Source organism: Myotis myotis, unplaced genomic scaffold (assembly GCF_014108235.1).
Source record: "Myotis myotis isolate mMyoMyo1 unplaced genomic scaffold, mMyoMyo1.p scaffold_m19_p_3, whole genome shotgun sequence".
Lineage (NCBI taxonomy): Eukaryota > Metazoa > Chordata > Mammalia > Chiroptera > Vespertilionidae > Myotis > Myotis myotis.
The window spans coordinates 212,998,398-213,023,917 of record NW_023416335.1 but is presented as its reverse complement, the minus strand read 5'-3'; the positions used below and the strand labels follow the sequence as shown (position 1 = coordinate 213,023,917).

The 25,520-nt window shown below is 65.0% G+C and overlaps 1 protein-coding gene across 3 annotated transcripts in view; it reads right to left on the bottom strand.

Annotated features, from left to right (window-relative positions):
* TBC1D22A (TBC1 domain family member 22A) overlaps window positions 1–25,520 on the bottom strand; it is a 120,964-nt gene that overhangs the window by 4,565 nt on the left and 90,879 nt on the right. For 2 of the 3 annotated variants that reach the window (XM_036299155.1, XM_036299157.1), the window contains one exon: window positions 4,334–4,429. In XM_036299155.1, the coding sequence (XP_036155048.1) occupies window positions 4,334–4,429 (96 nt within the window). Of the gene's footprint in view, window positions 1–4,333; window positions 4,430–20,776; window positions 20,905–25,520 lie in introns of all 3 variants that reach the window. The other variant, XM_036299156.1, reaches the window with a different exon arrangement.

Sequence of the window (25,520 nt, the reverse complement as noted above, 5' to 3'; positions counted from 1 at the left end):
CAGGAGGAGGAGGGGCCCAGGAGGAGGAGGGGGGGCCCAGGAGGAGGAGGGGCCCAGGAGGAGGAGGAGGAGGTGCCCAGGAGGAGGAGGAGGGGCCCAGGAGGAGGAGGAGGAGGTGCCCAGGAGGAGGAGGGGGGGCCCAGGAGGAGGAGGGGCCCAGGAGGAGGAGGGGGGGCCCAGGAGGAGGAGGGGCCCAGGAGGAGGAGGAGGAGGTGCCCAGGAGGAGGAGGGGGGGCCCAGGAGGAGGAGGTGCCCAGGAGGAGGAGGGGCCCAGGAGGAGGAGGGGGGGCCCAGGAGGAGGAGGGGCCCAGGAGGAGGAGGAGGAGGTGCCCAGGAGGAGGAGGGGCCCAGGAGGAGGAGGGGGGGCCCAGGAGGAGGAGGGGCCCAGGAGGAGGAGGAGGAGGGGCCCAGGAGGAGGGGGGGGGGGCCAGGAGGAGGAGGGGGGGCCCAGGAGGAGGAAGAGGGGCCCAGGAGGAGGAGGGGGGGGGGCCCAGGAGGAGGAGGGCGGGGCCCAGGAGGAGGAGGAGGGCGGGGCCCAGGAGGAGGAGGGGCCTCGGCCCTGCACCCTGGATTGGTGTCTCCCAGCAGCATCACAGCAGCCGCACCTCCCGAGGAGCCCCCCCCCAGTGCAATGTGTCCTCCAGAGGAAAGCTGAGAGGGCTCCGACGAGCGACGAGCGAGGCCAGGATGTGATTACTGCTCTTCGGGGACTGAGCAGATGAGTGTCCCCGAGCTTGTCTGCTTCCACATCAAACACCGTTAACGAGATAATAAGGGCCTTTCAATTAATGATTTCAACGGGGGTGTAACTGCTCCTCTGATGGCAGAGTGAGCACAGCAGAGACGCGCACGAGCTGAGCTGGGCTGCCCTCGGCCCACCCCCACCGCAGAGCTGGGCTGGGCGGGGAGTCCTGGCCCGGGAGGGGGGGCTCCAGTCCCTGGTTAAATGTCAGCCCGCTAGGTAAGAGGATTCCTCCTTCATGAGAGCAAGGGAGGGAAGGTGAGAGGAGGGAGGGAGGGAGGGAGGGAAGGTGAGAAGAAGGAGGGAGGGAGGGAGGGAGGGAGGGAGGGAGGGAGGGAGGGAGGGAAGGTGAGAGGAGGGAGGGAGGGAGGGAGGGAAGGTGAGAAGAAGGAGGGAGGGAGGGAGGGAGGGAGGGAAGGTGAGAAGAAGGAGGGAGGGAGGGAGGGAGGGAGGGAAGGTGAGAAGAAGGAGGGAGGGAGGGAGGGAAGGGGAGAGGAAGGAGGGAGGGAGGGAGGGAAGGTGAGAGGAAGGAGGGAGGGAGGGAGGGAGGGAGGGAGGGAGGGAAGGTGAGAGGAAGGAGGGAGGGAGGGAGGGAGGGAGGGAGGGAGGGAGGGAAGGTGAGAAGAAGGAGGGAGGGAGGGAGGGAAGGTGAGAAGAAGGAGGGAGGGAGGGAGGGAGGGAGGGAGGGAGGGAGGGAGGGAGGGAGGGAAGGTGAGAGGAAGGAGGAAGGTGAGAGGAAGGAGGGAGGGAGGGAGGGAGGGAGGGAGGGAGGGAGGGAAGGTGAGAGGAAGGAGGGAGGGAGGGAGGGAGGGAGGGAAGGTGAGAGGAAGGAGGGAGGGAGGGAGGGAGGGAGGGAGGGAGGGAAGGTGAGAGGAAGGAGGGAGGGAGGGAGGGAGGGAGGGAGGGAGGGAGGGAAGGTGAGAGGAAGGAGGGAGGGAGGGAGGGAGGGAGGGAGGGAGGGAGGGAGGGAGGGAGGGAAGGTGAGAGGAAGGAGGGAGGGAGAGAGGGAGGGAGGGAGGGAAGGTGAGAGGAAGGAGGGAGGGAGGGAGGGAAGGTGAGAGGAAGGGAGGGAGAGAGGGAGGGAGGGGATTCACTCAAAGCTGACAAGTGTGGGCATGGACGCCAGGCCACGGTGCCCCTGCCACAGCCACTGCCCTGCGTCTCCTGGCAGCAGCCCGCGAGGCGCCTAGAGAGAGCAACCCATCAGAGAGTCGATAACATACGGACGCCTGCGGACAGGCGCGGACACCAGCTTTCTGTGCTCCGCTGCGGACTCTCCTTCTTTCCTTCAGAACCGGCCTGCTGAGCGCGCTTCTTAAATGGAAAGGGTCGGGAGGGGAAGGGGAAGGGAGACGGTCAGGAGGGAACAGCGGCTGCGAAGGCGGGGTGCGGGGGGGCCTGTGCCTGGTGGGGTGCGGGGCGCCTGTGCCAGGTGGGGTGCGGGCGGCCTGTGCCACGTGGGGTGCGGGGGGGCCTGTGCCAGGTGGGGTGTGGGGCGGCCTGTGCCAGGTGGGGTGCGGGAGGGCCTGTGCCAGGTGGGGTGTGGGGGGGCCTGTGCCTGGTGGGTTGCGGGGGGGCGTGTACCGGGGGGTGTGGGGTATTTCGGGGCCTGTGCCAGGTGGGGTGTGGGGCGGCCCGTGCTAGGTGGGGTGTGGGGTGCGGGGGGGCCTGTGCCAGGTGGGGTGTGGGGTGCGGGGGGGCCTGTGCCTGGTGGGGTGTGGGGTGCGGGGGCCTGTGCCAGGTGGGGTGCGGGGGCTCCTGTGTCAGGCGGGCAGGAATGAGCAAGGGATCAAGAGATCAGTGGACAGGACAGCGGCCCCTCCGCCCTCCAGCACTCTGCCTCAGCGGACCCCTCTGGGAAGAGGCCAGAAACTGGGCAAGGTGGGCGGGCCTGGCCCACTGAGAGGGGACACAGACTGCACATAGGGGAGCTCCTGCCACCCCCAAACCTGGTTAGAAAAGGCAGACGGAGGGCTGCATCCAGGCTGTGGGTGCTGAGACTCGGACCTCAATAGCCAAGGGCGGGGACAGGGGGCTCCGGGTGCAGTACCCACAGGGTGAAGGTCAGGACAGAGCCTGGCACGGGGCCGTCTGCCGAGGGTGGGCCAGCCCTGGCCGAGGTCGGCAAAGGCTCAGGGCTTCTCGGCCCCACGCTCAGGCCATAAGCAGACGCCCATCCAAACACCCGCTGCGCAGAGGGCCCAGCAGGCCCCACGGATGCAGCAGACACGAGCCTGAGCGAGTCTCAGAAACACGGCAGGACAGAGCCCCTCCCTGCTGCCCACCCACCGCCCGCACTTGCGGCTGGCGCGTGACCACCGAGGCTGCCTTTCTCTGGGAAGACTTCCTCCTCCCAGAGGCGTCTGTTCCCATGGAAATGACTAGGAAAGCGCTAGTTCCTGCGGGCAAATGACATCTCTGCAAAGCCGGCTGTCACCGCTTCCCGGACGACGAAGACGTGTTCCCGTGGAGCCTGGCCACGCCGTCTTCCCGGGAGGCCGCGTTGCCTTCCTGAATGTCACATCGCGACAGCTCCCGGGCCCCAGGACACCAGTTCTTCCCTTAATTTCTGTTCCATTGCTTCCCGTCCCGTTTAGCCCGTCCCCCGCACACACCGGCTTCCCCCTCGCTCTCCCCGCCCACAGCAGAGCGCTGCTTGTCTGGAGGCTCAGGGACAGGCGGTCTTGGGGCTCCTCAGCCCGGCACGGCGCGGCCTCGTGGCCTTGGGAGTTCTCGCTGCGGTGCCTGGGCTGGGCCTGTCTCAGCCTCTGTCCCCCTCAGGTGAGGGGAGCAGGCCGAGGAGGCCAGCGGAACGCCTCAGCCAGCTGCCCGTCACCCCAGGGACAGCAGGGCGGCATCTCAGCCAGACCGCCAACGCGCTGCCCCTAAAGGTGTGGGAACACCCTGCTCCCCGGCCTCGGGCTCGCCCAGCCTCGGGGCTCCCCCGCCTCAGCAAGCGCGCAGGGAGCGAGGCACCACAGCGCCCAGGAGCTGCCCGACCTCCGCACCGTGACCCAGGGCCCAGCGCCCAGCCTGGCCGCCACGGGAACGGCAAGGGGCTCAAGGAGGTGCAGAGGCTGGGCCTGGCCCCCACGGTCACCGCCCTGCAGGCAGCCCTGCCCACCCAGGCACCGGGCGAGAGGACGGCCCACCGGCACCTCGGGGAGCAGGGCCAAACCGCACGCATCGGGCCACCACACACAGGCACAGGGCTGGGGCCTCGGCCCACACAGGGCTCAGAACCTCTGACGATGGGTGTGAACGTGGCTTTCCCACCACGTGGGTGAGGAAGCGGGTCAGAGGGGCTGAGCCAGGTGCCCGAGTCACACAGCTGCCCAGGGGCCCATCCCCAGGCCTGGCCCCATCCCTCCCATGTCAGCCCAGCTGCCTCACTGCTGAGGACACACGCTGGCCCGGGAGGCTTCCCCGGGAGCCTGAGAAACAGCCACACCCACCAGCTGCCGGCCAGGCCGGGCCTGCGGCCTCCCCTGAGGGCTCCAGGCAGCAGGCGCCGCGGCTCAGCCCCCCAGCCGCCACCCGAGGGAATGCACCCCACGGAGTCCGACGTGAGGCTGCGAAAGGCTGACTTACTTGGAAATCTCTTTCTTCCAGTATCTCCTTCCTCCACCTCACGAGGAACGCAGCGCACACGTACAGGTGGAAGTGAGAGAAGCCCTCGGGCTCCGACTGCAAGAGAGAAGGCGAGAGGTTAGGGCGGGGCGGGCCGGGGGACCACAGCTGGTGGGTGGCACTGGCCGCTGCCCCCAAGCGCCAGAATCCCCCCCTCTCGTCGCATCAAAATAAACACGTTTTCCCCTGAAGCACCGCTGCCTGGTGGGCAGGATGGGGCTGCAGAGCAGGTTCAGGAGGTTCACACCGGCGCCTGTGTCTCCTGCTCAGCGACAGCCGCGTAACAGCAGGCGGGCCCGTGGCGGGAGCCCGGGCACAGGGGGGACGGAGCCACAGGAGCCACCCGCCAGCGGAGCGGAAGGGGACACAGCAGCGGGGCCAGGCCTGCCCCGTCCAGGGCCTCGCTCTCCCCGCGCCGCAGGCGCTGAAGCCGACGGGAGTCCCCTCACTCCTTGCCCTCCCCAGCTCTCCGGCTCAGCTGGCCCTCAGGCTGACCCTCACTCAGAGCGCCCAGCCCCGCGGCTGCGCCCGCTCCGAGCGCACACCGTCTCCGACTCCTGAGGACGCGCAGGAGCGTGTTCCCCGGAGCGCTGCTCGCAAAGTCAGAAAGCTCAGAAGCAACTTAAAGGCCCTTCGACGGGAGGACACAGGCCAGCACCGTCACACCAGGCGCTGGGTGGTCACCGGCACGCTCCTTCCGAGTCCGCAGACGGTCTGCCTGCAGGGACCGCTGTGCGCGGGGGCCCGAGTGCACCCCATCCTAGGCTCTGACCTCCGTGACCGGACATCCCCTCTCGGCACCTTCTCCGGGTCGAGGCCCCTGCTGAGGCACGCTGGCCCCCGCCTCCCCCCACCTTCCCTGGGGCCCTGCCTGCGAGGCCGCGCCCTCCTGGCCCGGTTTGGGGGCAGCTCGGGGATGAGCAACACCACACAGAGGCGCCGCCCGGCCTGCCCGCCTCCAGTGACCGGCTGGTGACAGAAGCAAAAGCAGCACAGCCCCGCACAGCCCCGAGTCTCTCCAGGCAGTGGTCCCCAATGCCGTGCGCCCCACAACCACCGAGCACTGGTCCCCGATGCCGTGCGCCCCACAACCACCGAGCACTGGTCCCCGATGCCGTGCGCCCCACAACCACCGAGCACTGGTCCCCGATGCCGTGCGCCCCACAACCACCGAGCACTGGTCCCCGATGCCGTGCGCCCCACAACCACCGAGCACTGGTCCCCGATGCCGTGTGCCCCACAACCACCGAGCACTAGTCCCCGATGCCGTGCGCCCCACAACCACCGAGCACTGGTCCCCGATGCCGTGTGCCCCACAACCACCGAGCACTGGTCCCCGATGCCGTGCGCCCCACAACCACCGAGCACTGGTCCCCGATGCCGTGTGCCCCACAACAACCCCAAGGCCCACCCGCCCAGCGTCTCACTCCGCAGGTCATCTGCATGGGGCGCAGGAACCTGAATGTCTAACAGGTCCCCTGGTGCTGCGGCGCGGGCATCACACTCAGAGCGGCAGTGCTGGGAGAGCCCCACTGGGGTGCATGTGTCCAGGGGAGCATGTCCAAGGTGCCTCCAGCCACCTGGGGGCTCAGTGTGTGAAATGCAGCTGGTGGGACCACGGAACTGAATGCTTCCACTCTTTTAAATCTCACTAATGTTCATTTAAAGAGCCATCGCATGTAGACGTGGGGCACTGGATGGCGTCACTTCTGAGGCTTGTGTCTTCTGTGCAAAGCTGGATCAGCTGGACCCTTCAAAGAACGTCCCCATTTTCTATGTCATGGATTGTTCCGTTTCCCTGACTGCTGCCCTTTCATTCTCGTTTCCTTCCTTCCGCTTCCTTGGGATCACTCTGCTCTTCTGTCCTACCTTCTAAAGCTGGACAGCAAACTTGTTGATTTTAAGTCTTTCTTCCTTTCTGATGTTGCATTTACGGGAAGATGTCAGCTCTCAGAGCACTGCTTTGGCTGCATCCCACAAATTCTGATGCTACTTCTCATCAGTCATCCAGTTCAAAGCATCACCGATTTCCCTTCGGCGTCTTTGCCTCGGTTCTTTAGAAGCTGCTGCTGCATTTTCAAAACGCGGGGGCTTTCTAGACCCCCTCTTGTCGATTTCTAGCTTAATCCATTAGGGTTACAGGAGAGCACGGTGCGATTCCATCCTCCACACTCCACACTCGCCGCCCTGTTCCGGCACCACGTGCGTCTCACACTCGCCGCCCTGTTCCTGGGCACCGTGTGCGTCTCACACTCGCCGCCCTGTTCCTGGGCACCGTGTGCGTCTCACACTCACCGCCCTGTTCCTGGGCACCACGTGCGTCTCACACTCACCGCCCTGTTCCTGGGCACCGTGTGCGTCTCACACTCACCGCCCTGTTCCTGGGCACCGTGTGCGTCTCACACTCGCCGCCCTGTTCCTGGCACCGTGTGCGTCTCACACTCACCGCCCTGGTTCCTGGCACCACGTGCGTCTCACACTCACGGCCCTGTTCCTGGGCACCACGTGCGTCTCACACTCACCGCCCTGGTTCCTGGGCACCGTGTGCGTCTCACACTCGCCGCCCTGTTCCTGGGCACCGTGTGCGTCTCACACTCACCGCCCTGTTACTGGGCACCACGTGCGTCTCACACTCCCCGCCCTGTTCCTGGGCACCACGTGCGTCTCACACTCGCCGCCCTGTTCCTGGCACCGTGTGCGTCTCACACTCGCCGCCCTGTTCCTGGGCACCGTGTGCGTCTCACACTCACCGCCCTGTTCCTGGGCACCACGTGCGTCTCACACTCGCCGCCCTGTTCCTGGGCACCACGTGCGTCTCACACTCGCCGCCCTGTTCCTGGGCACCGTGTGCGTCTCACACTCACCGCCCTGTTCCTGGGCACCACGTGCGTCTCACACTCACCGCCCTGTTCCTGGGCACCACGTGCGTCTCACACTCACCGCCCTGTTCCTGGGCACCACGTGCGTCTCACACTCGCCGCCCTGTTCCTGGGCACCACGTGCGTCTCACACTCACCGCCCTGTTCCTGGGCACCACGTGCGTCTCACACTCGCCGCCCTGGTTCCTGGCACCGTGTGAGTGGGAGGACTCGTTCGTGCTGGGCATCTCCAGCTATCGGACTGTTGGTGAGACCCAGCGAGCTGCTTGATATTCTTGCATCTCCTATATCCTTACTAGATTTTGGTCGATTCGTTCTATCAATTACTGGGACGGAAATTAATCCTCCAGTTATGTTTGTGGTGGTTGGTGTTTGGTGACGGGGACAGCCCTTACCGTCTTTCCATGAGAACTGTTCCAGATTACGCAGCCCTGTAACCACTGGAGTGCTGCACGGGCTCGGGGCCAAGAGGTACAAGGAAGCACATCCCTCTTGTCCCACCTGTGGGCCTGGCCTGGAGGGCAGAGACCCCAACAGCCAGCGGAGGCCCCGGCTCTATCTGATGGGCAGCAGAGGTGCCCGAGGGCAATCCGGCACGACAGGGTGGGCCAGCTGCCTGGCGCAGGGCCACAGAACTGGCGGCACCGTGCACAGGGCCCTGCCTCGTCCTGAGGAGCTGGTGCCGAGCCTCGAGGAGCGCCCACTCCATGTGTGAAGAATGGGCAGGAGACAGCTGTGCGCCTTTTTCCCAAATCCACACGGAAGGGAGCCACTCGCTCGCGTGGGTGTGGCCTCGAGTGACAGATGCGCTTCACCGACGGCCCACGTCTCCACAGAGAAACGGCGTGGAGGTGCTGGGAAGCGCTGAGGCAGGACGAACAAGGTGCAGCTCCCAGCACCTCCTGGGTTGTCATGGTGACGTGTCCAACGGCGCCCATGGATACCGCCAGCCCTTCCCCAACTCTCCTCACAGGTGTGGGACTCACGTCGCAGGAAAGCAAATGAGACCCTGCGAGCGAGCCCCCGGGCTCCCTCCTGAAGCCGCCGGGCCTGACCCCTGGTGTCCGCGGCAGCAGCCCCAGCACCTCTGCTGCTCCGGAGAACAGAAGGCAGTCGGATGTCAGACCTGACAGATTTCTTCGGTTCTGTGGTTCCTACCAGCCGACCTGGAACGATGTCCCAGTTCTACGGGGAACAGAGCGCCGCCGGCCCCGGCGCCTGGCCTCAGACCGAGCAGGCACGCGCGCTGAGGTCTCGGTTTCCTCATGTTTCCCCGTCGTCGGCCCCCGGTGGTGGGACGGCAGCCTCACAGGGATCATCACCACACGGGCGGACACCGGGAGACGTGCTGGGAGCGGGCGAGGCTGCCTGTCCCACGGGGCCTCTCCGACCTCATGCTGGGATTCGCCCCCCCAACTCCTCTGCTGTGACCGCGGGGTCCTAGTGGGGGGCTGCACAGGGAGCTCCGGGGGGCACGGCATGACAGGCCGCGGCTGCGAGTAAAGGCGCCGCAGCACAAGGCAGACGTGGTGCCGCCACAGCCCAGAGGAGCGCCAGGCACCGCGGGCGACGCCGGTTCCGCAGGGCACGCGGCTCCCACTTCCCGGAGGCCCCGGCCCCAGCTACTCCCTCACAAGTCTGCGCTTCTGCCTCACAGGGAGGGAGCCTTTCAGCATCACTTTTCCTGGAATAATTTCTTATCCATCATTTTTATGGCAGCATTAAATTTTAAGAGAGAATTGAGAGGGAGAGAAAATCTATGGCATAGACCGGCCCCAAAAGAAAGCCTTTAATAAATTAGAACTTTCAGATCTACGTTCAAATCTGCCCCCAGAACCAAGCCTTCTCTCTGGCCTGCAGCCGTCGCCCTTCACACTGGAGCATGGGGACCGGCCCCGCGAGAGGCACCGCCACGACGGCGAGGACAGGCCGCACTGGCCTCTGACCCAGTTCTGGCGGGTGCTCCCGAGCTGGTCACTCAGATCGGGGTGCCAGGCCCCTCCCCCTACCATGCAGCTCTGTGTGGAGCCAGGCCGCGGGCGCTGGGCAGGGTGTGGCCTGAAGGAGCGGGCAGTCCCCCCAGCCTCCTGCCCCACGTGGCAGGGGGTGTGGCACCGGCGCTGAGGCACGGCGGGCACTAACGGGGTCTGGCACGTGCTGGGTACAAAGGCCCAGCGGACACCACTCTGCTGCCCCCGGTGCATCGCTTCGCAGAACCACAGGGCCAGCGAGGGCGGCGAGTGGCTGGGCTGGTCCAGGTCATGTCCCCCGATCCCAGGGGAGCTGGGCGGCCTCCCCACCCGCCTCTGCCCCTCGTGCCCTGTGTGTCCACAGCTGCCTGTGCGCACTCGGAGCCTCTGGATCCAGCACATACGTGCCCACCTCGAAATGCTAACTTTCAGACAATAACACCCTCAGCACCCCGGGGCCCGGGGCCCTCCCAGCACGAGGCCAGCGCCGCAGCTGCCCTCGGAGGGTGGCTGCGCCCAGCCAAGCCATGGGCACTCCCACAGCCCAGCATGCGCCCTTCGCAAGCGGAGACGAGGTCTAGGCCACACTGACCCCCGAGCTCAGCATTCAAACGAGGAAAAGCGGGTGCTCACTGCTGCCCCCCTCCCAGACCTCCCTCCATCCTCGGCCACGTGGCTTCGCCCTTCTCTCCCGCGCTCAGGAGCCCGCCTTCCGGAGCGAGTGTGTAGTCACCCGTTAAACACAAGCCCCGAGAAGGGCGTTCAGTCCTCATCTCAACCAGCGCCCCCAAGACGCCCAGGGGCGGGATGGCTGGGCGGTCTCCGGTGTGTAATTCAAAACGACGGCGCCACAGGAGACAGCCGGGAGCCGTGCTCGCCAGGGGCCACGACCCGACGCGGGTGCCTGACAGGCTGCACCCTGCCCAGGGCACGCCTCAGGGGCAGGAACCGTCTGCTGTCGCCTGCTTGCGGGCACTGGGACCGCAGCGCAGCCCGTGCTCGGAACGCCCTCCACCTCGACCAGCAGCGTCGCCCGTGGGCTGGGCTCAGGCTCGTCTCGTGTCACATCTGCACAGCAGTGACCGCGACCTGGGATCACGACTGGGACTCGGGGTGCTCTCATCCTGGACTCGCCAGGGAACTGAGCCCCATGAGCACCTTTAAAAACTTGCTTTTGCAACTTCTGTTGTATCACGAGACTTCGCAATAGGAGCTATTTTAACAACGTACAAAGTACTTAGCCACTTAATAACATTAAAAAAATGTATGGGCCTTTTTGAGCTGAACAACAGCCCAGAGTGGTATTTATGAGCGATCCAGGGCTAAAGATAGGCCGCCGCTGCTGCAAGGAGCATGCTCACACCACGCAGTCACAAATAACATGTCTAATTGCGGACTGAACTAATTCTCCCTTCACCTTCTGGATTTCTAACTCCCTGCCTCCTGCATCATTTTAATTGCTTCTCCAGTTCGCTCCCGGGAACTGGCTGACAGAGAATTAATTAGGGTTCGAGGCGAGGCTGCGGCCTTGCTCCCCGCACGGAGCCCTGGCCTCACCCGCACGTCTCCTTTCATCCCACACAATGGCTCTGCGGAGGGCCCGGATGACACTGTTTGCTCATGAAAGAGGACGCGGTCCTATCCATCTCCGCGGACAGCATCCGCTCCCGCCCTTCCCATCACAAGTGCACGACAGAGCAGCCGCGGCACCTGTGCCCAGGCGGAGGGCACCCCGCGCCTTCCAGCACTGCGCCCGTCCCCGCCAGGACAGGGTCCGGAACGACTCCCGCCCAAGCAAACCCACGGAAGGCAGCCCCTCGCAGGGTGGAGGGGTGCGGACAGAGGTCCGCCCAGAAAGCCCGCCCCCTGCAGCTGGCGCCCCGTCACTGCGGTGGGACCAGGAGGGAGAAGCGCCTCCTGGGTGGGCTCAGGGTGATGCAGGTCCGCTCCTCCCCCGTGATGCCAACGGAGGGCACCAGGGTGCCAGGTCGTCTCCCCGACAAGGGCCACACAGAGGGCCACCTAACCCGGGGTCACCCAAGCCCACCACCGTGGGGCCCACAGCAGGTGTCCTGTGGGAGCAGGCAGCCTGGCACCCCACGGGCACCCCAACTCTGCCCACAAGGTCCCACTGCTGGCGGGCTGAGAAAACAGAAGTCGGGCCCCGGAGCTGCCTGTGCCCTGGGAGAGCACCACCCTCCGCTGTCCCTGCCCGGACGGCCTCTGGCTGCCCTGGGCGTCCTCGCTGCCCTCCGAGGCAGGGGCAGCCCTCTCTGTCTCCATGCCAGCCTGGGGCGCAGACGGCCCACGGCCCAGCAGGGGCTCAGCACAGCGTCGTCAGGAGCAGCCGGATGGGCCGGTGGACAGGCGAGGGGTGCGCCAGGAGGCTGGCAGGCGTCCTGTGTTGCAGGCAGACCCAGTGGGGCCTCGGTGGGGCCACTCGGCTGGTCAGTGCTGAGCAAAGCACAGCTGGGGGTGTGGCCTCAATCCGCTTCTCTCGGTTTATTAACTGCAGGGCTGTGGTCCGTCCCCGAGCTCCGGCCCCAGCGGCTCTGACCCCTGAGGATGCAGGCAAACCTCCCCGATCCTGGGCTCAGGGCAGGTGACCAGGCCATTCTGCGGCAGCCCTGCGCCTGTGCGTCCCCCGCACGCCTGTCCCCAGGGCGCTGTGCTGAGTGCACCCAGTCTCAGGAAGAGAAGCCGATCAGGAGGGTGGAAAGGCCTGTCTACCCGTTCGCATGTCAGTGTCCACCTGCCCCTGCTCGCCCTGGCCCTGCCCCCGAGGCCCGCCCTCATCACCAGGATGGACAGAGGGAGGCAGGACTCATCGGACTAAAAACAAGGCCCAAAGGAGCCGGCACTGGAACCCAGGTCACTGTGCCTTCCTCGGCCCTAATGTTCCAGGAAGAACACAGGGGCCAGGGTGAGGCACGCGGTCAGAAGAGTTTTTTTAAATATATTTTTATTGATTTCAGAGAGGAAGGGAGGGGGCGAAAGAGACAGAAACATCAATGATGAGAGAGAATCATGGATCAGCTGCCTCCTGCACGCCCCACACTGGGGATTGAAGCCGTGACCTGGGCCTGTGCCCTGACGGGGAATCAAACCCAGGACCCTTCAGTCTGCAGGCCGACGCTCTGTCCACTGAGCCACACCAGTGAGGGGGAGAGCTCGCTAAGAGGGCGGCACCGGTGAGGCCGCCCACCCGAGGGCTGCAGGGGCCCTGCTGCTCTAACAGCGCTGCCCATTCCGAAGGGCAAAGGCACTCTGCCATCGCCTCTCCAGGTAGCGGCCTCGCAGCGGGCGGGAACGGGCGGAACGGTGGGCCGCCAGCGGGCAGAACGGCAGAGGGGAACGGCGGGCGGGAACAGCAGGCAGGAACGGCGGGCGGAGGGCCCGGAGGGCAGGCCGTCTGAAGCCGGCACAGCCTACCCGCCCAAGGACAGTGCCTGCGCCGAGCGGGGACCTGGGCTGTTAGGGGTCAGGTGCTCTCTGCTCTGAGCAGTGACCACGTGCTTTGTGTGCCGGCCTGGGTTTATCTACTGCCAGGGGCTCGGTCCCCGAAGCGCTGGGGTCACAGTGACCACCTTCGGAGGCCAGCCCTCCCCTGTGCTCAGCAAACGCCTTCCTTCCACCGGCTTCTTCAGGCAGCTTCTGTGTGGGGCGCCACCCACTGTGGTGTGGCCACTTTTCCCAAACGCTGTGTCCATGGGGCATGGTCCCCAGGATGTGTCCAAGGTCCACCAAGTCCGTGTGGGTCCAAAATAGGCTCAGCATTTCCCCAGATTCCCCTCACCACCCCCAACCACCACCCACCACCCACGGCCACGGCCAGGGCCACAGCAGCCACACGTCCGGTGAGGGTCTGCGAGCAGGATTCAGGTGGAGGAGTCCCAAGTCTCCACCCGAGACCTGAGACTGTCACTGAGGCCGGGCAGGGCACAGCGGCTGTGCTCCCGGGAGGGACTCCGGGCAGAGCAGCTTGCCTCCCTCCTTAGCGCATCCAGGGAGAGCCCTTCCACCTCCCCGTCCTCACGGCACAGCCATCCGAGCCCTGCCATCGCCTTTCCCTGGGACCTGCCTGGTCTCCCGAGAGCCACAGCGCAGGAAGGGAGGGACCTGGACAGCGTGTATCCCGGCCCCGCCTCCCCGCGCAGGGCCCAGCTGGGGAGGAGCCTGCTCGGGAGAAGGGCCAGCAACCGCGTGGGCGCCACATGCCAACGGGCACAACTGACGACGGGGCCGGAACACTTTCAATTCTCACGAACTTTAGTGAGCGGCTGAAACCAGACTCAAAAATAACCTTAATTTGAAATGGAGAACACGCTCACTTAAGAAAACACGACCCGTCCCCTTGCAGCGCGCGGCGTTGACGGGGAGATTCGAGCACGCGACGCATCTCCAAGCCCCGCGGGCGGCCCGGGAAAGCCTCCGCTCGCCTGCTCTTGTGAGGCCCCATCAGCAGGAGGTGTTCCTGGCATCTCTCTGTCGGGGGACGAGGTCGCCCTCACTCCTGGGGCTCCAGGACCCACCTGGCTGTGCTACCTGTCCCCACGCCTCCCAGGAGCATGTCGGGGCGGCAGACATGTCAGGGTCACAGGCGTGTCAGGGCGGCAGACATGTCAGGGTCACAGGCATGTCAGGGCGGCAGACATGTCAGGGTCACAGGCATGTCAGGGCGGCAGACATGTCAGGGCGGCAGACATGTCAGGGTCACAGGCATGTCAGGGCGGCAGGCATGTCAGGGCGGCAGGCATGTCAGGGCGGCAGGCATGTCGGGGGCTGCAGGCAGGGACGCTGCAGGACTCTGGGCCTGTCCCGCCCAGGGCCGGCTCCAGGTGGGGCACAGGGAAGAGGCCTCTGCAGCCGAACTCCCAGGTGCCAGGGACAGAGGCAGACCCCAGTGCGAGAGACACCCCAGGGCCGCACTAGCCCCGGTGCAGGCACCGTGGTGAGCACTCCGTTGTCACTGGGCAGTGAGGGTCAGTGCCGGGAGCCGGTCCATCCTTGCTGTTTCAAGGGACCCGGCATATATGGCATACTGTTCTTAATATGTTTGCTCACCTTCTTGGCACTATGTGTTTTAACCAAGGTCTCTGAGAAAGGGTGTTTCCCCAGGTAGGGATTTTCCCCTGAAGTTAGGGAGGGAATAAAACCTCTTAACTAAGTGCCAGGCGGGTAATTAATCACTTTAACTATGAACAATCATGCTTAAGCTACATAATCTTTACTCCCTGGAATGGAGATAAGAAACGCCCTAACCTTTGTAATAGAGATTGATAGGATTGAATCAACTGGTATAAATACAGATGTAATAAGACAGCAAGAGACAGAACTTAGAATACAGAACTTAGAATACGGAACCAAGCGAGACAGAACCTACACACAGAACTTAGGAGACAGAACCTACACAGAACCTACAGACAGAAGAACTTCGCTGGAGAGAACATGGCAAAAGATCCTGGACTGAACCTGACTACAGAAATTGGCAAAAGAACCTGACTAGAACCTGGTGACTGAACCTGGCTGGAGAACCTGGACAGAACCTGGCTGGAGAACCTAGCGAGGGAACATGGCTACAGAACCTGGCTGGAGAACCTGGAGAACCTAGCAAGAGAACATGGACTCAGAACTTGGCTGGAGATCCTGAACCAGAACTTCCCTGGAGATCCAGACCAGAACTTGGCTGGAGATCCTGGCTGGAGATCCTGGCTAGGCTGCTGATCAACTGAACACTGTCTCCGTGTCATTCCTTCTTCGCCGACTCCGTCCACACCTTTGGGGACCCCTGGACCTGCTGGGGTTGGACCCCGGCAGGTCAGACTCACAGCAAGGCCACACACCTGGGGCGGGCACTGGGCACGGGCCAGCCTACAGCAACAGAGGACCTGAGGCCCAGCCAGGCCCACACACTCGCCCAGGGCCACCCCGTGCAGGCCAGGGGAGTCGGGTCCGAGCCCGGGCCTCCAGTCAATGACTGACAGCTGGCACTGGGGTCTATACGTGAAAGGCAGAGAGGCTCCAATGGAACAAAGAAACTCACCCCTGGCTCTGAGGCCACGCTGTTGGGGGGAGGGGCTGGGCCCAGCGTCCCCCAGAAGGAAGCCCCACCACAAAGCCCTCAGCCCCAGTGCGGAAAGACTAGCACAGGCTGACTAGCTGTATTTGCATATGCATTCCCAACTTTGACTGCGCAGGAAACATGAGCCTGCGATGCTTTTAACACGGACTTATGCACATTTAGGTCCTCCTTGGTGTGGAGCTGCCCGCTGCCTCTGGAAGGACTCCTGATGGCACCTGGCACCTGCCTGTGCCACCCAGGACTGCGCTGCCGCTCGCAGGGCCGGGCAGTGCGGCAGGGCGCTCCGCCTGGAAGCAGACAGGTCCTGGCACTGGGCACGCCCGTCCACCGCACGTCTGAAAACCGCTCCGAGAGAAACCATTGCCTGACTATGCCCGGCTCCCTCCGCCCGCTCGTCTGTCCCACGATGAGGGGCCCAAAGGCCGGCCAGGGCGCTGGGAGGCTGGTGTTTGGAAACCTCAGTGCTGACCCTGAGGGGAGCCTGCGGCTGCCCAGGTGCTGTCCTCATCTCTGCAGCCCGGACCCCTCGGGAGGAGCAGCCCCGCGAACGGGCGCTTCCCTGGTCATTTACTAAAGGTCGCGGGAAACTGGACGCAAACCTCGACGCTGGGGACATGCGGGTGACTCTCAGGTTAACTTCCTCTCTCAGCTCTCCCGGCTCATGAAGGAAGGGAATGAGGCCTACCTCCGAGGAGTCTGTAAATCCCAGGCTCGCTCACCAGGGCAGAGGGGCCCCCGAGGGGGCGGGCGCGGGGCGGGGGGGGGGGGGGCGGGGGGAGCAGATGACGGCCCTCCCACCCCGCAGGGCATTCCAGGTGGAGGAGATAGGTGAGGGCGCTATTTCAGTTCAACGTGGTGCTGCAGGGGCACAGGGTGGGCGGGCAGCAGTGGAGAAAGGGGTCCCAGTGCCTTCTGTGACCCCATCCCTCCTTAGGCCTGGCAGTTGCCATCATGAATGCCTGCCTTGCCCTTTGCCCTGTGCTCTTTGCCCTCGGCCTGGTAAGGGGGCCTCTGTAACCAGGAACACAAGTCAAGACAACTGGGGCACTGCCAGGCCGGTGCGGCTCAGTGGTTGAGCATTGACCTATGAATCAGGAGGTCAGGGTTTGATTCCTGGTCAGGGCACAAGTCCCAATTGTGGCTCCATCCCCAGTAGGGGGCGTGCAGGAGGCAGCTAATCAGTGATTCTCTCTCATCATTGACGTTTCTCTCTCCTTCTCCCTCCCTCTCTCTAAAATCAACGAAAATACATATATTTTTTTAAAGACCATTAGGGCACTGTCTCAGCACCAGGGTAACCGGGGTGCAGAGGACACACCCAGCCCCTCCCGCCCCCGGGGCAGCACAGGGCCACGCCCACAGCTGTGTTGTGACTGAGCCACCCGTGCTCCCTGACAGTGTGGAGCCTGTCCTTGTCCAGGACAGCCGGCAGGGCCTGGGGGACCTGGAAGTACTCAGCCATACAACAGCCCCGCACCCTTCCGGCAGCAGGCCGAATGGCTCCTCTGTCGCCTGTCATGGGAGCTGGCCCCAGACACCCGCTCCTGCCAGAGCAGTGGCCAAACCGGGGCAGCTGGGGCGGCTCCGCCCGGCCCTTCCAGGCCGTCTTGTCCCTCTGTCCTCATGGCCGACCATCGTCTATCCCCTCACGTAAGGGACGGGGCTGAGTCCTTCCACCCACATCCAAAGGGAAGTCCAGCCCGGGGAGCCTGGGAGGAGCAAGCACGGCCATGCCAGGGGAGCCCCATAGACCCCCAGCCGGGGCGGGGCCCAGCCTGTGAGGGAGGTCCTGGGGGCTGTGAACAAGGAGTCAGAGACGGCAGCACAGAGAGGGCAGAGCTGAGCCACGCGCCACACGGGGACCCACCCACCCTTCCTGGGGGCCCGCCACCCTGGGGAGCCTGTGGACCCTGAGCGAGATGCTGATGGGCCATGTGCTGGCCCTCACCCACGTGGCGTGGGCTCCCAGGCCACCGGGCAGGGCAGCAGCGCCAGCCAGGTGCGCGGCCTTATACTCTGCCTGCCCCCGCGGGAGCCGCCTGCCAGCCGTGCCTGAGAGACGCCTTGCTGACGCCCAACAGCACCCCACGCGCGCTCCAGAGGCGGCCTGCCCACAGCCACGCGGGCAGTGCCCAGCTAGAGGCAGACTCGGCGCCGCCGGAGCCCGAGCAGACCAGCGCCCACACTTCCGGGCGAGTCCAGGCACATCCCTTCCTGCCTGCACCCAGCGCCCACGCTTCCGGGAGAGTCCAGGCACATCCCTTCCTGCCTGCCAGCACCCAGCGCCGGGCATAGGCGGGCGGCTCGGGCGGCACTGGGGGAACGCCCTGTAGATCCACGGCCGGCGCCACCTCCCTCCGTGGTGGGTGCCCGGGTGCTCGGAGCCTCGGGAGGGGGCGCCCCAGACGGACGGCGAGTGACCAGATCGAAGCGGAGGCGACGAGCTCCCTGCTTCCTGTCCGGTGACTGACAGCCGCCCGCAGAGCGGTGCCTGCGACGCCCTCCGGCCGGGGCAGTGGACGTGTCTGAATCAGACGCCAGGCCTCCGCATCCCACGGGAAGGAGCTGGGAACAGCTGGGAACAGCGGGTGTCTGGGGCCAGCTCCCACGACAGGCGACAGAGGAGCCGGTCGGCCTGCTGCCGGAAGGGTGCGGGGCTGTTGTATGGCTGGACCTTCCTGGGAGACCAGGAAGCCATCCTGCAGGGCTCCTGGAGGAGGCAGCTCCTCCTTCCCGGGAGACAGACTCTCCAGGCTGGGGCCCCTCAGCACCCCCAGCCGTGGGGCCTGGGCAATTTCAGTTTCAATGAGTTAAGATGAAGTAAATTTAAAAACCAGTTCGTCACATTTTTCAAGTGCTGAAGAGCCCCCCTGTGCCTGGAGGCTACCCTACGGGCCTTTCCATCTTCCAGAACCTTCCATGGCACAGCTGCTCTGGACTCTCCCGGACTCCCCTGACACACAGCCAGTTTCCCTCTCCTTCTCCAGGGACAGGCTGCCTCCCTCTTCTCTCTCTCCCTCCCACGGCCCCGCCACACACACGGCCTCCTTCTTTATCTGAGCGATACTCGTGTGTGTGCGTGTGCACGCGTGTGCATGCGTGTGTGTGTGTGCGTGCATGTGTGTGTGTGCGTGTGTGTTCACCCAGTCGTCACTGACGGACACTCAGGGGGCCTCCACACCTCGGCCTCTATGAATAATGCTAAGAACAAGCGGTGCAGCGATCTCTCTCAGATCATGTCCTTTCCTTTGGATAAACAAATCCAGCAAAGGTCAATGTACAAACCCAGTTCCCATGCACTAACAACTGAGAGCACAACCCCATTTACAAATGCATCACAAACAGTGAAACGCTCAGGGCATGTTTACAAAGAGACCAAACACATCAGGGAACGGCTGACGGGGAAGAGAAGCAAGAGTCAGGGAGGAAGAACATGGAACCGGAGCAGGGAGACCTGGAGGGAGTAGCCTGGGACAGGAGCAGGGAGACCAGGAGGGAGCAGCTGGGACAGAAGCAGGGAGACCTGGAGGAGCAGCTGGGACAGGAGCAGGGAGACCAGGAGGGAGAAGCTGGGACAGGAGCAGGGAGACCTGGAGGGAGCAGCTGGGACAGGAGCAGGGAGACCTGGAGGGAGCAGCTGGGACAGGAGCAGGGAGACCTGGAGGGAGCAGCTGGGACAGGAGCAGGGAGACCAGGAGGGAGCAGCTGGGACAGGAGCAGGGAGACCTAGAGGAGCAGCTGGGGCAGGAGCAGGGAGACAAGGATGCGTCCTCAGCCCCCATAGGGCGGGTGGGCCATGTGGAGGCCTGGAAACCATCTCCTGCAGCCAAGGCCCTGGAGCTGGACGGCCCACTCTGTGTCCCCGCCCCGCCCCTGCAGCCACACCAGGGCCACTTCTGGGGCGGGTCATGCCCGGCCCGGGAGCAGGGCCCACCTCCCTGCTGTTGGGGCATTCCTGGTAGTTTGTGCACTTTCGTGCCAATTTCATGCTGTGGTAACGCACCTCGTTCACTTCCATGCCGCTACCTCGTCTGGGGCTGTGACAGTGACACTTATCCAGGACCCGTGGGCACGCCCCCAGGTGCCTGCAGGGGCCCAGCTAAGAACCCTGGGCCAGGGCAGTACTCGCTGAGCCCATCCTCTGAGTACTATGTCCTTTCATTGCCAAAGACGCAATACAATTTCATGGTCCGCGGGCCTGTAACATAAAATACCCCGATTTTTAAGATACGAGAGGGTTTATGACCAGGGGACATCCGTTCAGGAATGAGTCCATGGTACAAATGAGTCAACTCATGACAACATTTAATTTCAGGAAAATTAACTCCATCAAGAAGCCCAGCCAGCACGTAAATGTGAACGCCTATTAGGTGTCTCAGCGAGCAGCGAGGGGCCTGGACGCACAGTCCGTTCTCTGGCTGCTCCAAGCGCGATGCACTTCATACCCAATTGACCGTAATGGACAGCGCTCCAGGCGCTCAGCGCTCCGCGAGGGCAGGGCGGGAGCGGGCCCATGGCGGACAGGCCGCGGTTACGGGAGATTAAGTTGTTCCCAAGGCCTGGCCAGCAGCACAGGCTGTTCTCCGCTTCAGGCCTGAGAAGAGGCTGTATGTCCCAATAAACGCCAGTGCCCAGAAAGGCTGCGGCTGCCGAGAACCCAGAAACTCCAGGCAAAGTCAGGTCAGAGGCCACCTCCTGACGCGAGGATGTCCGCAGCGAGCAGCCTCAGGGTAAAACAGCGCGGAGGCAAGCCGTGTGCGAGCACACAGGGCCGGCGGCAGTGGAAGGAGACTCGTGGAAACAAGTGGCGAGGGGGCCCTGCGGCCAGCATCAGCGTGCCGGTCCCACGGGAAGAGCCATCGTCCAGACCGAGGCCGCCTCCATGAGGAGGGAGGGGGGAGCTGAGACCCTTCTGGCCGCCTGAGGCCCAGCCTCCCACCCTCTCTCCGTGCCGTCCTCGCAGGCTGCGGAGCCAGCGACTCGGGGGCCACGCACAGCAGCTCCCCTCCGTCCTTGCAGGCAGCGCCCTCCACCCCCCACCCCCACCCCGTCGGCGCCTGCTGTCGGCGAGTCACCGGCAGCCTGGCCTCAGCTTCAGCAAGCACCGCCACCGAGACGGGAAGGTAGATGAGCAATGGGACCCTCGGGAACAGAGGTGGTTTGTTCCAGAAAACGCGTCTCCTGAGCAACGGACTCCATCAGGAGGGCGGAGAGGGACTGCACGCTTCACTGGCCGTCAGCGAGGCTTTTAAAGTCTTTACTATAAGCAGCTCGGAGCGCAGACGGCGTGAGTGTGAGCGCCGGGGCAGACGTGCTCAGACCCAGTGCAGTCACCAGCGTCCCCGCCATCCCCCGGGAGGGACGCTCGCTACAGACACAACCTCGGAAACGGCTCCTGCTTTCCGCCCCTCAGACGACGGCCTCAGCAATGGCCCCCAGCGCCACGGCGCGGCCGAGCATGCGCAGAGCTCACCTGGTAGGTGTCCCACAGGCGGATGGTGCAGCGCAGGGGCACCTCCCGCATCAGCAGGTTGTTCATCCAGCGGAAGGCGAACTGCAGGTACCGCACCTCGTGCTGCTCCAGGTGCCGGTGCACTTGCTCTGCGGGACAGACAGGCCGCTGTCAGGAGCCTCGCCTGCACCCATCTCTGAACCACCCGTTCCAACCACCATCAGGGACCGGGGGAAGCCCACACACGGAGCACGGGCACAGGCCCCTCTCCGCGGGGCAGGCCCACCAGACAGGCTGGAGGCGGGAGGGACTGAGGGAGAGGTGAGCTCGCCAGTCGCAGGACAACTTCCACCTCACCCGCAAGTGCTCTGGACCCAGCCGCTGAGTGCCAAGCGGGCATGGCCTCGGGCCCTGGGCAGGGGCCTCTGGGCTCCAGGTGTGGGGCCCGGGGAGGACGGCTGGGCCTCTGGGGACAGCCCGTTCACCAGCCGCGTTTCCCTGGCGCACGACCTCCCACTGGGACCAGCGGCTCATCCCCGGCAGCTGCAGTGGCACTCACAGCCTGAGTCCCGCACCCCGCCCGGCCCCGCCCCTGCCGGGCCACCAGCTGAGAGGCTGCGGCCCCACAAAGCTCCGTGTCTATGGAACCCTGGGGGCCGCTCCAGGAGCAACGGCCCCGTGACCACGGTGACCTGAGAAGGGGCTGCCCACGAAGCAGGTGCGTGCTGCTCACTGACCGGAGGGAGCACCCAGCACGCTAAGGCCCCCTGCACCGTCCTGCTTCACCTCCGAGTCACAGACCCGCCCCCTCGCCGGGCTCCCTGCCCCAGTGGCCGGCCCTGAGGGGCCACCCTGAGGAAAGTTCCTAGGTGTTTTCCCCAAAGGAAGTTCTAGAAGAGGCAAGTAAACACGCATAAGAGAGAGGTGAGGAGACGTGGACGGGCGATCGCAGTGGGGACTGCCAGGCGAGGGACAGCAGAAGAGCGCGGCCGGCCAGGGCCCGGCTCTGCCTCTCGAAGCAGCGAGGAGCCTGGGAGACAGCTTGCCATGCGCCCACGGGGCTCACGACAGCTCCCAACGTCAACGAGCACGCCCACGGCCCTGGGAAACGGAACACGTTTCCGGATCATCGGCCACTGAGCCAAGGTCAACCCTCTCTCCTGCGGTGAGCTCTGCCTGAGGGCCCCGCGGGTACAGCGCCCCCATGAGGTGTGGCCAGAGGAGCCTGACCAGCCAGCACGCTGACCGCTGTCTGAAGGCACCGACCCCAGGGCCGCCTCCTGACGCGGGGAAGCGCCCCCGAGGCAGGCAGGGAGCATGTCCGAGGGCGTGTGAGCGGCCACAGACCGAGGAGAACGGAAGACTGTCTGTTCCTGGACATGGGCGCACACGGCCCAGGGGTGGGCACTGCCCTCCGGGAAACACCTGAGGCGGCGCTGACCCCACAGGGACTGGGCACCGCCCTCAGCACCAGGGCTCCTCCTCCATCCGCTCTCGGGGTCCCCCGGCGTCCTGCCCCCGCGCCCATGAAGCAGCAGCTGCCGAGGAGGCGAGGACGAGGCCTGCACCCTGCGCCCTGCCCTCCACAAGGTCAGCAGAGGCAGAAGGAGGCCCCTGGAGCCTCAAAGCTGCCTCTTGTACGAATAACCGACTCTGAGTGTCCTGGGCAGCCACCCCCCAGCTCGAATTCAGGGCCCACGGAGCACCTGGCCTAACACAGGAGAGCGAGCTTTGCTCCCGTGGATGTGGCCACGCTCACTGATCACGTGGCGTCTCCGGAAGTGAGTCATGAAGAGCGATGAGGAGCGCCAGCCGTGGCTCTGCCACCACCTTCTCATGGGCGAACGGGGTCTCTGGCGCAGCCGCCTATTGAGAAACTCCCGGTGCGGGGCGTGGAGCCGTGACTCCCGGTGCGGGACTCCCAGTGCGGGGCGTGGAGCCGTGACTCCCGGTGCGGGACTCCCGGTGTGGGGCGTGGAGCCGGGACTCCCGGTGCGGGACTCCCGGTGCGGGGCGTGGAGCCGGGACTCCCGGTGCGGGACGCGGAGCCGTGACTCCGGTGCGGAGAGAGGGGCGGCAGGCGAACGCTAAGAGGACTCCGTCCCACTCGGTCTCCCTGTGCAGCAATGGCGCCCCCTCCTCAGGGGAGCAAGAGCACAGGTAACGAACGAGCAGGTGGACGGCTGTCCTCCCTCGGCCCCAAAGGACTTTCCCACGTGCCCTCCATGGCGGGAGGGCAGAGCCGCTGCTGGGAAGTCGCCAGGAAGGTGCGGTCCTATGGATGCGGGAGGGGCCACCGTGGTGTCTCTGGCGACTATGCCCGGGACTCCCAGCAGCAGAGCTGAGATGGAAATCTTCTCGATTAAAACAAAGGGAATTATGTAAACACCTGCATCCCGGGACTCCCGCCACGAGGGGAAAGCACGCGCCCCGTTGCCCTGGCACAGAAGCCACACCCTGCTGAGGCAGGGCCAGGCTCTATGTGGGGTATTTGCCAGGAGTGGGTGTCATGGCTCCCACTCGGCACCCGACAAAGGAGCCTGCCAGCCCCCGCTGACGGGCAGAGCGGCGGCCTCGCGTCACCCAGCGGCCTGGACAGGCTCTGCTTCCGGGAAAGTTTCAGACCCCCAGGCGACAGGTCTGTTCTGAATGAGCACAATCTCAGCAACATGCTGATGGTGTCAGGAGAGGAGCCCAGCCCCCACCCTGTGCCAAATGCCCAGGTCCCAGCAGACGCACAGGCGACTGTCCCTCAAACCCTGCAGGGCCCCCAGGAGGCGCTGGAGGAGCTGGCTGTGTGCAGTGGAGGCAGGAAGAGCAGGTGGCCGGACACCTGAGAGGCTGGGACATGCACGCCTCGCCCATCAGGTGTGGGTGAGATAAAAGGAGACCCTTCAGCTCCTCCCCAGGACCCAGAGGGCCAGAGGCTGGAGGCTCCCACGCAGGTGGGCGGCTGGGTGGAGGCAGGGTGGGTGATAAAGGTGGGTGAGTGGATGGGATGACATGGGAGGGAGATGGAGGAGGAGGGTGAGTGGACAGGCAGGTGTGGGAGGGAGGAGGGAGGAAGAGGGTGAGTGGACAGGTAGGTGTAGGAGGGAGGAGGGAGGAGGAGGGTGAATGGATGGATGGGTGTGGGAGGGAGGAGGGAGGAGGAGGGTGAATGGATGGGCGGGTGTGGGAGGGAGGAGGGGGGAGGAGGGTGAATGGATGGGCGGGTGTGGGAGGGAGGAGGAGGGTGAGTGGACAGGCAGGTGTGGGAGGGAGGAGGGAGGGGGAGGGTGAATGGATGGGCGGGTGTGGGAGGGAGGAGGAGGGTGAATGGATGGGCGGGTGTGGGAGGGAGGAGGGAGGAGGAGGGTGAATGGATGGACGGGTGTGGGAGGAAGGAGGAGGGTGAATGGATGGACGGGTGTGGGAGGAAGGAGGAGGGTGAATGGATGGGCGGGTGTGGGAGGGAGGAGGGAGGAGGAGGGTGAGTGGACAGGCAGGTGTGGGAGGGAGGAGGGAGGAGGAGGGTGAATGGACGGGCGGGTGTGGGAGGGAGGAGGGAGGAGGAGGGTGAATGGATGGGCGGGTGTGGGAGGGAGGAGGAGGGTGAATGGATGGGCGGGTGTGGGAGGGAGGAGGGAGGAGGAGGGTGAATGGATGGGCGGGTGTGGGAGGGAGGAGGGAGGAGGAGGGTGAATGGATGGGCGGGTGTGGGAGGGAGGAGGGAGGAAGGTGAATGGATGGACGGGTGTGGGAGGGAGGAGGAGGGTGAATGGATGGGCGGGTGTGGGAGGGAGGAGGGAGGAGGAGGGTGAATGGATGGGCGGGGTGTGGGAGGGAGGAGGAGGGTGAATGGATGGGCGGGTGTGGGAGGGAGGAGGAGGGTGAATGGATGGGCGGGTGTGGGAGGGAGGAGGGAGGAGGAGGGTGAATGGATGGGCGGGTGTGGGAGGGAGGAGGAGGGTGAATGGATGGGCGGGTGTGGGAGGGAGGAGGGAGGAAGGTGAATGGATGGACGGGTGTGGGAGGGAGGAGGGAGGAGGGAGGAAAGAGGAGGGAGGTGGCCCCATGAGCCCATGACGATGGCGGGAGGGGCAAGCAGCCTCAGACAGGGCCTCACAACCTCTGTAGAGCATCTGGTTGAAGGAGTGACTTGCTCGGCCGGAAGGCAGGCATTTTATTCAGGGTCTGAGCATAGACACTGACGTTCAATAGAGACAAGGAAGGCGAGTCCAGGCGCGAGCACAGGACGAGCTGCCTGGCTCCCACCCCGTGGAGGGAGTGGAGCGAGCGAGCCCGCGGCCTGCTCAGAGACTAAGGCCCTTGAGAGCCTCAGGGCGTGAGGGCCGGGCAGCAGGCAGGTCGTCTACCCACCCCAGCAGCGTCTGCTTCCAAGCTTCGCGGCCGGAGCTCAGGTCCTGCGAGGGGCCAGGTCAGTGCGCCCACAGCCCTCCCACCAGGCTCCCGGGAGAGGCTCCGTTCACCCATGAACCCCGTCCGGAGGCCTGTCCTCAGAGTAACCGCCAGCCTGTCCCTTCCCCCCGACCCAGCCGCTGAGGACGAGGCATCCCAGGCCATAGCGGCTGGAAGGAGGGGCTGGGACTGGGCTCTGCAGGGGTGGGGGGGCAGGTGAGCTGTGGGTCCTGAGGCACCGAGCCGCACCCCAGGCCTGTGAGCCTGAGGCCCACAGTGGAGCCGGGCGTCAGAGCACCGGGACCCTCCCAGGGGGGCTTCGCACCACCTGGGCCAAGGCAGGGAGGGCGGGGGCGAGGGCGAG